We start from the raw sequence: 14,039 nt of genomic DNA, 5'->3' as shown, positions 1-14,039 counted from the left end.
AATTAATTCCTATATTTAATAAGATGCAATCATTAGTAGACAACTTCAGCGTTCACACTAGAACTAGACATTGAATTTCTTCAGCATAGAAACAATCTCATAATAGTTCTGGGTATTGAAAATTTTTGAAAGCTTGGCATCTATACTTGTGATGAGAGACAAGTGACAAAGAGAAAGATATTTCAAATATAAGGTAAATAGCAGTACTAATTGAGGATAAAAATGAGTTGGTTTCCATCATTAACCCTACTCAAACCTAAAAACACTGAATATTCCATTTCGAGAACTCTGTACTTCTGCAGGACTCTGTTTTTTGAAATGAGTACACTTACCGGAACCATGTCCAGGAATATCCAGTTTTTACCTGGCTACAGTGAGGCATTTGAGGTTCCCTCTGCTGTCAGACCAAGACTTTGTCAGATCTCTGAAAAAGAAATCTTCCATGGAGAAGTCTAGAGGCACCACATGCCGATCTCTGTGGCACCCAGAATTTCCGCAACCTCTGGGTGCAAAAACCTGAGCACCCTCGTTGATACAACCACTCAGGAAGGGCAGTGAAATTCATGTCCCCAGCATACTGCCAGACAGATGTCACCAGGCTCCAAATGTCTGCTGACAAGAAGCAGATTTGAAAAACAGTTAAATCAAAATAGATATCGTTTATGGCCTAGTGTATTATTTCTAATGACATTGAACATGCAAAAAGAAAACAAAAAGAAAATTCTTTTAGCTTACCTGCAGTATCTTTCCTCAGAAATGAGGTTTTAATGTCATATATTACTATCTTTCTTTAGGCACCAGGCGATTGCTTGGTTCAGAAAGCTCAAACTATCTTGTTCATTATTTATAAACAATATTAGCAACCTACAATTTTATGCATTTACTGTGAGCCAGGCACTGTGTGGTGTGCTTCATAAACATTAGCTCACTTTGAGGGAAGTACTATTATTTTACAAATGAGGAAAATAAGGTTTAGTGAGATTAAATCACTTTCTCAAAGTCACAAAACTATCTGGAGTCAGAACTCACTTAACAGTAAGGTTTCATTCAAATCTTGGTTTTTCTGTACTAAATTCTCTTCTCTAGAGAAAGAAGAGGAAAAGAAGAAAGCTGAGAAGAAAGTGACTTCTGAAACAAAAAAGAAAGGTAAGTAATTTAAAAACTAATACGGAAGTCAATTAGTATCCCTTTACAATGCCACTGGCAAAGCTCTTGTTTTCTAGGAGAGAATGAATAATAATTAATAATTTTATTGTTACTGTCATTAACAAGCATTCTTGAGATTTATAAAAATTCCACATAAAGTTGAAATTGGTAAATATTTAAAAAGAAAAGTCACGCCTTAACATTTTTTACAAATTTTTACTGATGGAATTTTTTCTTCCTTGGGAGTGGTGCTCAGTCTAATTGAGGACTTCATTTGACTGCAAATACAAATACCAGCATTCCTATTCATTCAGTTAAATAAAAAGTGTCTCTCAAAAGGACAACTACTGAATGTATAGGGGAAAACACTAGTTGATTGGTTTGCTATATCTTGTCACTCGTTTAGACGGTTGTTTTCAGATGGTACTTCTGAAATCCCACGTGATCTCCAGAGATTTCTGAGCTTCTGACATGCTTCCGGTGGCCTGATAAGCCCAGAGAACTTTCTATATGTTCTTTTTAATGCCTTTCAGAAAAACTATTGAATTAGACCATAATTAATAATGGCATTTAAAGTTACCATTGTTGGGACGCCTGAGTGGCTCAGTGGGTTAAGCTGCTGCCTTCGGCTCAGGTCATGATCCTAGGTCCTGGGATAGAGTCCTGCATCGGGCTCCTTGCTTGACAGGGAGCCTGCTTCTCTCTCTTCCTCTGCTTGCCACTCTGCCTGCTTGTGTGCGCGTGCTCTCTCTGTCTGATAAATAAATAAATAAATAAAATCTTTAAAGTTTCCATTGTCATGAGAAATTATATTTTGAGCTTAGCAAAAATCCTCTCCTTTCCTGAAGAGAAAACACACCAGAGCCACTATTTGGTCATGAAGGTGTTAGTTTACTCATGTTTGGCAAGACTATGGCACTGATTTCCGATTACTCTGTAGATGTGTTGGATGCCATGATGGCAGTCATGTGTGCCCTGACATATATGAGAATTAACCAGGTAGATGTCTATAATTTTCTCATTTTATTACCAGAAAAAGAAGATGTCAAAAAGAAAACGGATAAGGACACTGCTGTGGATGTGAAAAAAAAAGGTATTGTACTTTGTTTCCTTAGGTTATGCTCATGATGCTTGTTCATGAGAGGATCTGGGGGCAAGGTAAACAAACTGGATATAGGTACTTAAATCTCTCTGTGTGCAGGCCATCAAAGCAAACATTGCACTAGACAAAATTAAGCATGCAAGGAAGACTTTATTCAAGGCTGTTGTAATAGAGGAGGGAGGTCACAACTCATTCTGAACTCAATTTCACTGAAATAAAAAGCAGGAGGGTTTTTAAGAGCTGCAAAGGGGTGGAGAGTTGTAAGCCCTCTGTGTGTGCTAATTGACTTACTCAAAGAAAAGTAAACTTTTTTCTTAGTGACTTAATGACAGGAGTGTGGTTTTACAACTTGGAGCAAGACACCCCAAAGGAGTGAGATTCTTACTATTCCAAAGAAACTAGGCGTTTGGGGTACTATTGTTCTCGATGATGACTGCATTTCAAAGGGATGGCTCCCTTATCCCTGAAAAAGGTATTCTCAGGTTTAGAAAACTGGAAAGAACCTTTTAGAAAGACATATCTCAAAGGAGCAGAGAAAGAATTTACAATTACAAGTCTTCTGAAGTAAATGTTCTAAGAAAAGGGAGGGCAGGAGCATAAGGTCAGACAGAAGTTTGTCTAAAGCTTAGTGAAGCTGAAGAGAACTTTAAGGCCGTCCTGGTGAAGACAAAATGAAATTGAGAAGAGCTACAGAGCATAATATACCATATACCATTTTGCAAAGCTACAGAGCATAATATACCATATACCATTTTGCAAAGCTAAGCTCAGAGAGAACAATGCAGCCCATTAAGAAATAGTATTGTTCAACAGCTTAGATTTTTGCTTTATATTTAGTTGTGCTTTAATTCTTGTTCAAACATGAATACCGGCTTCTATTCAGGTTAAGCTTAAGTCTAGGTGAAAAAGATAGTTGTCTTGTATCATGAGATATTATGGTTTGGTGTTAAGTGTCCTCATCCCAAATATTTCCTCCACTGGTGTCAGTGATGCTTGAAATTCCACCATTAGAGATATTCCATTCCTTTGAGTTATGAAGGAATTGTCCTCTATTAAAATGCAAATCTCCGAGGGCCTGTGTGTACAGGGTAGCAAACTAATTCTTCTCAGTTATTAACACTTAAAGTGAAAGAGGTTTCCAGATCTTCTCTGTGTAATAATACACTGGAAACAATGCCCTAGAAAATGAGGTAGTAGGTCACTTCAGTGAAGGAGATGTTGAAGAGAGAACTTCAAAGTAAGCCATTGTGTGCAGAGAGAAAGATTGGATGGCATCAGCAAAAAGCTTTTTTTCTTAGGAAGTATAAAACCTCTGTCGGGGGGGGAAATGTAATGGTGAAGGATCCTGGAAAGGGAGACCACAGGATGCCAAACTAGAGAGCAAAAAGTAGCAAATAGGAATTGTAGGAAATCCTCAACATCACGCTGTAAGCAGGGTAAAAAAAGTTTTAAATATTAAGAGTTGCATGATGGTATATGATTCATGAAAAGCTCAAAAGAGACCTCCAGGTGTTCTGTGAGTCTGAGCTCATTGCCAAATACTTTGCATTCAAATTTTTATTATTAAGGATGTATTACTATAGAGTCTGTTGTATTATCGAACACTCATTGATTTTGTTTGGTTTAAAACTTTCCTCATGTCCCTGGTGAAATATGTATCTTATCATAAAAAGAGAAAATGCAATTCTGACTATATGATGATACTGAGAACTTGGTTGCTGGGGTCTATGTATCTGGGCCGTGATTGGGTGCTAAAGGGAAATGAGGTTCTCTTTTCTGGGCCATCAGTTTTGCCAAGTATTTGCAGAAGGAAGTTTTGAATTGTAAGCTTCTAAGTTTTTGTTATACATTTGCAAATGCAAAATCAGAAAAATACTTTCACCAAAACTCAGTGATGTGTGTGGTTATCATTTTGGTTTGGTTTCAGTTTTTTAGGAGAAAGGCAATACACCTTTATATACAGTGAGTGATAGGAAAATTCGATGTTTCCCTGTACCTGGGAGATCCATGTTATTAGCCCAGCAGTCATGTCAAAGCAAGGTTGTATACCACTGGCAAGAGAACTGATTTTGCCAATATCACTTCCCACAATGTCAGGGTTCACTCACTCACTTCCTACAAGGCCAGTGCTCATGGGGTCATCCGTTAATACAGAGAACGCCCTGGGTGGCTGCTAAACATAGATGGGGAGGGCTGCTCAGCCAGTGCTGAAAAACAGCTTTGTCCTTCTTGGATCCAGTTGTCCGTGTGTGTGTGTGTCATTTTTACTTTTGATGACACAAAATACTGTTGGCCTTAAAAATTAGTTCAGCTTCCTCATGGAAATATGTATAAATTGCTTGTTTATAAGCTCTTGACCCCCAAATACTCAAAATTGTGTGTGTGTATGTGTATGAGTGTGTGAGAGAGACAGACAGACAGAGATTCAACCAATACTGGTATTTAACTCTTGTTTCTTTTTAGAGTTTAATAATTCTCCAGCTGCATTTTCATGTGAGAGGCAATATGGTTTAAAAACAGCAAGTTTGCAATGTGGAAGTAGTAATTTCTAGAGATAATGAGAGAAATTGAAAATAACCTGAAATCTTGAGGAGCTGGGGCACATATGTCATTTCTTCCTAAAGTAAGTTGGAAGAATATGGCAGAATGTCTGCTGCTACTACTCTAACCCCAAAGACTAAAAAATTTACAACATAATATATGCCTAGATGCTGATGGGTTTTATCGTGATATTTTATTATATTTATATTGAATTTTATATTATTTACATTTATGTAACATATAAAGTTACCTATTTATTATATTGTTATTTTATTTTATTATATTTATATATTATAATTACGTAGATGCAAATGAACCTAAGACTTAAATTCTATGATATATGAGCCTCTGCTGCCTGAAACTGGTAAATCACACTTTGCAAATGATCTGGGCTAGGGAAAATGTGGGTGGGATTTTGCATGATATAAAATTGTCAGTTCACAAATTAATAGTGGTTGGAACTAGGTAATTGTTGCATCAGAGTTTGTTACAATGATCTCTTGTTTTGTATATATTTCAAATTGTCCTGGTGAAGACAATTGGCTGACACTTAAAAAACGCTGTGTGAAACAGGGAAAAAAGTCATCAGGATATTTTTACAGTCTTATGAGATATGTTTCAGCCTAAATACCATGAAGAAAAACAATCAAGAAAGAAAATAAAAGCTTTTAAAAACTATCTCCCTATGCTTATGTCAGACTTGAGTGTTAGACATAACACAGCACTTAAGTTAGGGCAGACGGAAGGGCTCCTGTACAGGAGAATTGATGTGTACACAAGTGGCGAAGTATGGGAAGGATGGGAAGGACAGCAGTCAAGGGGCTGCTCCTGGATTGTTGAGACCAGGGCATGCCAGCTGGTCAGGAAGCTGCTTCAGTAACCGACGCTGCCTCTTACCCACAGACTAGACCCTGGGGATGTTGACACCAGCCTTGGCAACTGACTCACATCCAAGTAACCTTAATCACAACATTTCTGCTTTTCAGTCTCCTGGAGGTGGGTCTGATTGGTAGAATTACATCTACTGCAAGAGAATTAGGAAGAGGTGGGGTTTTGGTAAAACGGAAGTTGAAAGAGGCTGTCCAAGGTCTCTACATAAAGATACGGACATGGTTTATAAGATAAAACTCATATAATAAGAGAAGGTTTTTGAAGACCTGAATTGTACAAAGATGGCTCAGTCAAGCAGCATGATAAGAATGTGGCAATTTGAAGGGCCCAGGAGACATACATAAACTCATTTGTGTTGTTCTTTACCTAAACCCTAGATCAAAGAAGCATGGATATTCTTCCTCTCTTTATGTCACAAAATAAAATTTTTGAAGAAATAATTTTCTTAGTGCTTGATGAGATGATAATGGCTAAAAAAAAACAATTGCTTTTCCTTATAAAGCAATAATTATAATTTGGAGAAAACACATAAACCATTATAGAAATGGGTCAAAAGTATGATTCATTTCTCTCAGATCGGCTTCTTTGGAGTTGTAAGTTATTTTACACTTTTTGGAGTTAAATTCATTACCACCCTGTAATGTTTATGAGCCTATTAATTATGAAGGTGATTTTGACATGATAACTGATAATGGTGTAAAATGATGTTTCATTATCACACTTTGGAACATGATTTTTTCCCCAAGAATTATCTGAATTGGAATATAAATTACAAGAAAGATTGAAAAACCAGACTAGTTTTTCTGGAATAGCTGCTAGAAAAAAGCGAATTCACTCATTCGTTTATTCTTGCATGCCTTCTTGCCAGCAACATTCACTTAATGCCTACTCCCTACCAGCCATGGTACTAGGTGCTAAGTACACAGAGGTAGATAAATGAACATAAGCCCTAACCCTAATGGAGCTTACAGTTTGATAAGGGAGGCACACAGTGAATTAGTGGACATAATGTCCGTAAGTACAATGTGGGGTAAGGCCCACAGGGGAAACAAATTTGGGGTAATAGCAGAAAGCTGGGGAGCTATTTAAATAGATAAGCTTGTCAGAACAGGCTTGTCTAAGAGACAACATCTAAATTGGAATCTGATATATTAGAAGGATCCAGCCATCGATGCGTGCATCTTTATGCAACGTGTAAATGTGAATATGGTGTGTATGTGTGTATGTGTGTGTGTATGTATGTGTGATATGCATATATGCAATATGTCTGGGAGGAAGTACAAGTGGTCAGAACACACAGGACATATGTAAGTGTTGTATTTATTAAAAGTGTAATAGGAAACACTTGAAGGGTGTTAGCAGTGTAAGAAAACATTCTGATTTATGTTTTATACAAAGTATATTCTCATTTTGATAGTGGGTAAGAGAGGGAAAAGGGAAGAGGTATACTAGTTAAAAGATTGTATCTTTTATTGAGATGGAGAAGACTATATGGGGAGCAACTATAATGGAAACAATCTAGAGTTTCCTCTTAAGTATGTTAAGTTTCAAGTGACTATGACATATCATTCACATTTTGTATCAGGAACTATTTTAACTGTTTTACAATATTAACACATTCTATCTTTATAATAAGTGAATAAATATATTGTTATAATCCTTATTATAAATTGAATAACCTGAGACACAGAGAGGTTAAGTAACTTACACAGGGTCACATAGATAGAAAATATCAGAGTCAGAATTTTAACCCATATATTCGGAAGAAGCAGTCAGATTTATGGGTCTGGATCTCAGAGGGGAATCTGAAGTCAAACTATAAATACAAAAATCCATATCAATCATAGTTATTGCCCTGGGAATAAATGAGATTACCCAGAGAGACTGTGTCAAAAGAAAAAGAAAGTGGAATATAGAATCAAGACCTGGGGAATTCCAACATGTAGAGATTAGATAATGGAACATAAAGCAAAAGAGGCTGAAAGGAATTGCTGGATAGGTTAAAGGAAAAGCAGAAGAGTTCAGTATTAGAGAATGGTGGTTCAAGAATCACGAAGTCATCAACCTTGTGACTGTTACTCAGAAGCCGTGACTGGAGAGCAGGATTGATGAGAGCGCCTCCTATGGGATGAAAGAAAGCGAGACTGCGGGGGCGGGGCTAAAATGGAGTAGAAAGCAGTGATGGTTTTTTAATTGTGCCTCTTCGAAAGAGTAAAGACTCTTTTTTTTGTCTTTTAGCTTTGTTTTGGGAGGTGAATTTAGAGCCTATGGACATAAAAACACAGTGTGAAAGACTGATGCTCAAAGGGACAGGGGATAAGTGGAAGACTAAGAGATGATTTAGAATTCATTGTTTGATGGGCACATGGGTGAAAAAAATAATCTGCTTCTTAGGGATAATGCCACAGATGCTCCAGTAGTAAAATGTTGGTGTTTTCAACTTAGGAAGAAGAATTTATCTAGATTGCCTTATGAAAAGAAGCATGAATTTGCAAGATATACAATGTAAGATTAGGCATCTCTGGTGATAAAACTAAAACTCCAATAGTAAATACAGTCTGATTTGAAAGCCTCAGTTTTAGAAAAAAAACGTATCAAAATGTCCTTGATGCTCACTGACTGGTAACAGGTAAGTTTGTGAGAGATACTTTAATGTTTTTAAAGAATTATTCATTCATAAAAAACCCACAAAACTCATAAGGCTTATGCTGTTTTAAAGAATGCAATCCTATCTATTTCCATAGCATATTTTCAGTTATTGTTTGGGGCAAATACAATTAAATTCTGCACAAACTAAAATCTTTGACTATTTTATTTCATTTCTCTATGTAAGTCTACTTTTGTCATTGAGAAATTGTAATACTTTACAGAAGCATATAGCTTTGAATATGTGATTAAATTTTATACCTACCAGACATAGAAGAGCATCTATTTTACTTTATGAATCTTTTGTAACAGATTGTTCTAGCTACTAGTGCTCAAAATAATTTACATGGAAGATTACAGACCACTAAAATAAATTTATATGTAATTAAAAGTAGCTTTCTTGAAATATTTATATGTACAGATATCACTGGGTAAGATAATAAACATTATATCTTTCATATGCTTTCACTGTTAAGTTTTAGTTTAAAAAAGCAAATTTCTATTTTCCATACTTGTATTTTGAGACTATTATTGTAGGTTTTTATGCTCACTCTATCTCTTCCTCTCTATATGAAAAGTACTTGGTTTTAGAAAGTTATCCTGTATTTGAATTTTGTATTTTGCATATATGTATTTGGGAAGAATTTGACAAATATATCAGCTAAGTATTATTTGCTAAACACTTTGAAACCTAGATTTTTTTTTCTAGAGTTCTACAAATTTTGTAGTAATGTACCAGTTAATATCAAGTTACAAAGAAACAGATACTTCACACACTTTTGGGTGATATCAGGGCAGTTGTAGTAATGCATGCTGTAAATGAAATTATTAAAAAATTTATTGAAGTAAATAATGGGAAATCTGGCACAAATAGACCGGATCTACTTAGTAATTCCCAGCCTTGACTTAGGGATGCTTTGTAATTATAAGGCAACAGTATGTGCCTTTCAAGTTAGTATTTTGTTCCCGTGTAGATTAGGTTGCAAATCCAAGTTCAGTCGATGGCAGCTTGACTATATTAAAAACATTTACAACGCTTGAATTGCCTTAAAGGTAAAAGAATATATTTTCAAGTGTTTTGTAATCACAGAGATGTAAGACAATAGTTGCTTATTCTCTAGAGGGCAAAGGATTTTGTGATAGAACAATACAGGAACGTCTGCTGACTTGTTACTTAATATGATAGCTTTGATTACCTCTTATATCACATCTGGATTAGCTGCCTAGAAACTGAACTGCTTGAGAAGGTGAGAGAGAGGTAATATCATCCCATGCTGTGGGATCTCAGGAGATAATCCTCCATGTTCTAGCTTTCGGTTTGATCAATACAGAAGTGTGTTTGGGTCCAATGCTAACATGAAGCCAAGGTACTTGGATTTAAAAAGGAATTCAAAATACATCTTAAACTTCAGAAAGGGAAAGGTTTATATTAAAACATATTAGGCCTGGAAAAAAAGGGACCGGTATATGAGTAACTAATTTCAATCTTCTTAATACTTGCTATGGAGAATCAGAACTATCCTCCCAGGGAAGACAGAAAGAAAATAAGCCCTAAATTTGAGTTGTGTTGCATTTTGTGAAGTACTCTCAAGAGGGAGCATTAAGATACATATGAGGAAAAAAATCAGTAAATAGACAAGTATTTCTTCTCTTTTCGCACGGGCATATCGATCTTTTAAGTATTTCCTGTATCCATAGTATATAAATTATTTTTAACCACATTTTACATTTAGAATGGATTATTTTCTGAAAAAAAAAAAAAAGAAACTAATTTAATTTGACATCAAAACAAAGTGTTCTCCTGCAAACATCATAAATTAAATTCTAATAAGATTAGACAGAGTGGTATAAGAAGTAAGATATCAATTAGAAATAAGATTTTTTTTTCATTAGAAAATATGGAGGGATTTTCATCAGTTTGTTGGGGAATTTTACAGTCTGAGTTTTCCTTGTGATCTGAGATAAACATTTAAGCATATAGATGTGAAATATCTACTAATTTTTAAAAATTGTATGTCCTTTAAATCTATAAGACTTTTCATTCTTTGAAAGTAAAGCCGAAAAAACATTAAAATGATATTTCCTTCAAGTTCAGCTTTTCCCAGTTTACCAAAAGCAAACTTTTGAAATAGCTTAGCAAATTGTGCCAATATGTATTTTTTTCTCAACAGCATTTGCAAAGTAGTAACAGTTAAATGTATTCACTATTTTCTCATTTAATCCTTACAATTCTTGAGATGGGGAATATAGTGCCCATTTTATAGGATCCAGAATTGGAGCAGTTAAGTAACTTGGCCATGGTTATCAGTTAGGAAAGGCAGTAGGAGTTCACCAAATCAATCCCACTGTCTTTTGCAACCCTCACATATTTTTTTTGCCAACTCTAGGAAATGATGATTGTGGATTGCTTTAGTATGTTTGTCCTTTTGTTCTTTTCTTTTTCCCCTTATTAGTTTGATGTCATATTGCAGACAGGCACAAGGAACAAGGAAAGAAATAGAGAGGATATATTGTGACTCTAATTCTTTTTCTTATAGAAATCCCACTTACCTTCCTTCATTCACTTAACAAATATTTACTAAGGCCATAATATTGGCAAGGAAATCTGCTAAATATTGGAGATTGATCAATGTAACAGACAAGGTACTTGTTCTTAAAGACCTTGGGAAAGAGGAAAATAACTAGACATTTATAATGTACTGTGAGCACCGCCCAAATAGGGTGGATACAAGAGCTCACACTGAGAGAAAGTCATGATTATGGAAACTGTGTCTCCTTCCTGGTAGGTTGCCCATTAGACATTTAGAACAGGAATGCCACAGACTTATGTCATTAGGCATTTGACCTAGATGCATTTAACATATTTTTAAACAGGATGGAAATTGGAACACATAAAATTTTAACAGTGGTTTATCACCAAGGATACTTGCTTTCACAAGTGGCAGGCCATTTAAAATAGAGAATTTATTTATTTATCCAATTACAGTTCTAGAGTAAACTCTCTTCAAGGTCAGCTTGACCCAGGGGTAAAATGATATCATCTAAATGAGATTTATCTCTCCTTTTTTTAGACTCTGATTCCTTGGTATTGGCTCAAATGATTGCAAATTGGCCACATCAGGTGCTCCCTGCCCTATACACTCCCTTGTTTATGTCCAGTAGGGTGGGGGGTGGGGAGAGGGTGGGGATGGGGTAATAGATTGGCTTCTTGAGAGCTCAAACAGAAAACCTGGTTTGAATACAACTGGTCCTATGGGCTCATTCCTGAACTAACCTTTGTGGTGAGAATGAAGAAATAACTGTCTTAGGTGAGGGTTACTTCTTATCCCTTGAGCAGAACAAATGAACTTTGTCCAAGATATTTGGACTGAAATTGGAGGGGAGGATTGATTCCCTTATAACTAAATTAGTGTAATAAAACCACAATGGAGTAGTCACTACATGGGAAAACAAAACAAAATAAAATAAAACAAGAGTTCTCATCAAGAATCTATTTCTAGGTAGGGGAAATATGTGTGATTTTAATTTTTTAAATTTATTTATAGAGTAGAATAAAGGACAACTTTTTTTAGTTGCCATTTATAGGGCCAATACTTAAGTATTTTAGAAAAGTAACTCAACATAGTGTAGTGTAGTGTAGAAAACAAGAGCAAATGAAGTTGCAGATTTCATTAACTAAAATATTGTATCTAGAGAAAAGAGTGAAATCTTTCCACTCTATTTTGCATAAGAATCTTTGAATATAATGAAATGAGAAACTTTAGAAAAGATCTTTTATTTATTTATTTATTTATTTATTTTTATAATTTGTTTATTTGACAGAGAGAGATCACAAGTAGGCAGAGAAGCAGGCAGAGAGAGAGAGAGAGGGAAGCAGGCTCCCTGCCGAGCAGAGAGCTGGATGCGGGACTCGATCCCAGGACCCTGAGATCATGACCTGAGCCAAAGGCAGCGGCTTAACCCACTGAGCCACCCAGGTGCTCCTAGAAAAGATCTTTTAAAACAAATCAGATTATATTCGGAAAAGAGTACTATGGGACTAAAAAATGGAAGCAAGAAACCAGGGAGAACATCAAAGTTGTATTAAAAATACAATATAGACTTGTTCTTTATTACCTCTGAGAATTAGGACTCATTGGTCAAAGATAGGGAAAGACACTGTCGGATATTCAAGATTGTGTACAGAATCTTTTAGGGGTTGCCTGCCTGGCTCAGTGGGAAGAGCATGAGACACTTGATCTTGGAGCTGTGAGTTCAAGCCCCAAGTACACCTTGGGTGTAAAGGGGATTATTAAATAAAATAAAACAAAACTTTAAAAAATTTTTTAAAAACTTAAAAAAAAAAAGTGAAGTCTACCATTCCAAGTATTCAAGCAGAAGAGGAGTCGGTATCTCTCTGGGATCTGTGAAAGTAATTCCTGTAAGAAGAATGATTATATTGAATTTAAGGAGACTGATCAGACTCAATTTTTCCAAAATTAAACATCAGGTTAAGTGAAAATGATGTCCAGATTATTTAACCTTGTAAATGAAGGTTTTTGTTATCATGATTTAAAATTTGGCCATCTGTCAAAGTCTTCTAATTGGTTTAGTTATAAAGAAATGAAAGTTTGGTTAAGAGGTGATTCCAGGAATCGAGGACATAGCAAATGGTCATCAAATATAACTTGAATTTACACTCTCCTGATTGTCTACTATAGCATAAAACATTATTCTAAGTCTAGTCAAAGAACGTGTTATTGATGTCTACATAAACCCAGGACTGTGAAAAAGGGAAATAAAATATATTATATATATGAAATGAGATTAATTGTCCTCAGAGTAAAAATATCTTGAGATAGCTCAGTGGAAATATTCCACTGACCGTAAACTCAAGATAGAGGAGATCGTGTAACAGTTACTTATGGTGCCAAAGACAGGAAAAAAGCTTCAGACAACAAGGAAATTTTGTTAGGAAATTTTCCTCTTTAACTGAAGGAGTAATGGGAGCATATATAATACTTCCCCAAATAAAAGGGCTTTTTTGTTTTCCACAAAATAATTTCAGTCTCAAGAAAAAGTATAACAATTATGTTAGTCACTGCCCATATCCTGTTAGCTATATTAATCTTAGAATATAAGGTCACAAAGATGAACAAATGAAAAAGCTAATGTTAAAATACATCAAGAGCAGAGCAGATAAAAATAGTTGTCCTGAAAGACACTATGCGGATGTAGAGGTGGGTATATACTCAAGTTACATAAGTCAGAGGACAAAGGCAGAAAAAGAAAAACAAAAAAAACATACACGGAACTGAACATGTGAAACAAGTCTACAAAGAGAATATAATGAAATACTTGGGCCCTCTACTCCCTAAAAATGTGTATATGCACCAAAGTTCTTGGGAATTTATACTACTTCCTACTGTGCCTCACAGGCAGCTCAGGCTTGGTGGACATGCGTTGAGCTGATGCTGAGTCCTTTGAAATGATGCTACTCTGGGATTCTATTTCCTTTTTTTTTTTAAAATTTTTAATTTTTAATTTTTTATAAACATATAATATATTTTTATCCCCAGGGGTACAGGTCTGTGAATTGCCAGGTTTACACACTTCACAGCACTCACCATAGCACATACCCTCCCTAATGTCCATAACCCCACCCCCCCTTCCAACCCCCTCCCCCCAGCAACCCTCAGTTTGTTTTGTGAGATTAAGAGTCACTTATGGTTTG

General features: G+C 35.6%; 1 protein-coding gene and 1 long non-coding RNA gene across 4 annotated transcripts in view; one reads left to right on the top strand and one right to left on the bottom strand.

The window, feature by feature from the left end:
* LOC116870554 overlaps positions 1–553 on the bottom strand; it is a 45,976-nt gene extending 45,423 nt beyond the window's left edge. For both annotated transcript variants that reach the window (XR_004383239.1, XR_004383240.1), the window contains exon 1: positions 333–553. This is a non-coding gene — a long non-coding RNA (uncharacterized LOC116870554). The remainder of the gene's footprint in view (positions 1–332) is intronic.
* Positions 1–14,039, top strand: part of TRDN (triadin) — a 391,390-nt gene that overhangs the window by 171,009 nt on the left and 206,342 nt on the right. The window contains exons 11-12 of one of the 2 annotated variants that reach the window (XM_032862438.1): positions 1,087–1,146; positions 2,180–2,239. In XM_032862438.1, the coding sequence (XP_032718329.1) occupies positions 1,087–1,146; positions 2,180–2,239 (120 nt within the window). The remainder of the gene's footprint in view (positions 1–1,086; positions 1,147–2,179; positions 2,240–14,039) is intronic. The other variant, XM_032862437.1, reaches the window with a different exon arrangement.

This window comes from Lontra canadensis, unplaced genomic scaffold (genome assembly GCF_010015895.1).
Source record: "Lontra canadensis isolate GAN:19392208 unplaced genomic scaffold, GSC_riverotter_1.0 scaffold23, whole genome shotgun sequence".
NCBI lineage: Eukaryota > Metazoa > Chordata > Mammalia > Carnivora > Mustelidae > Lontra > Lontra canadensis.
The sequence above is the reverse complement of the archived record's forward strand: the minus strand, read 5'-3'. Positions and strand labels throughout refer to the sequence as shown.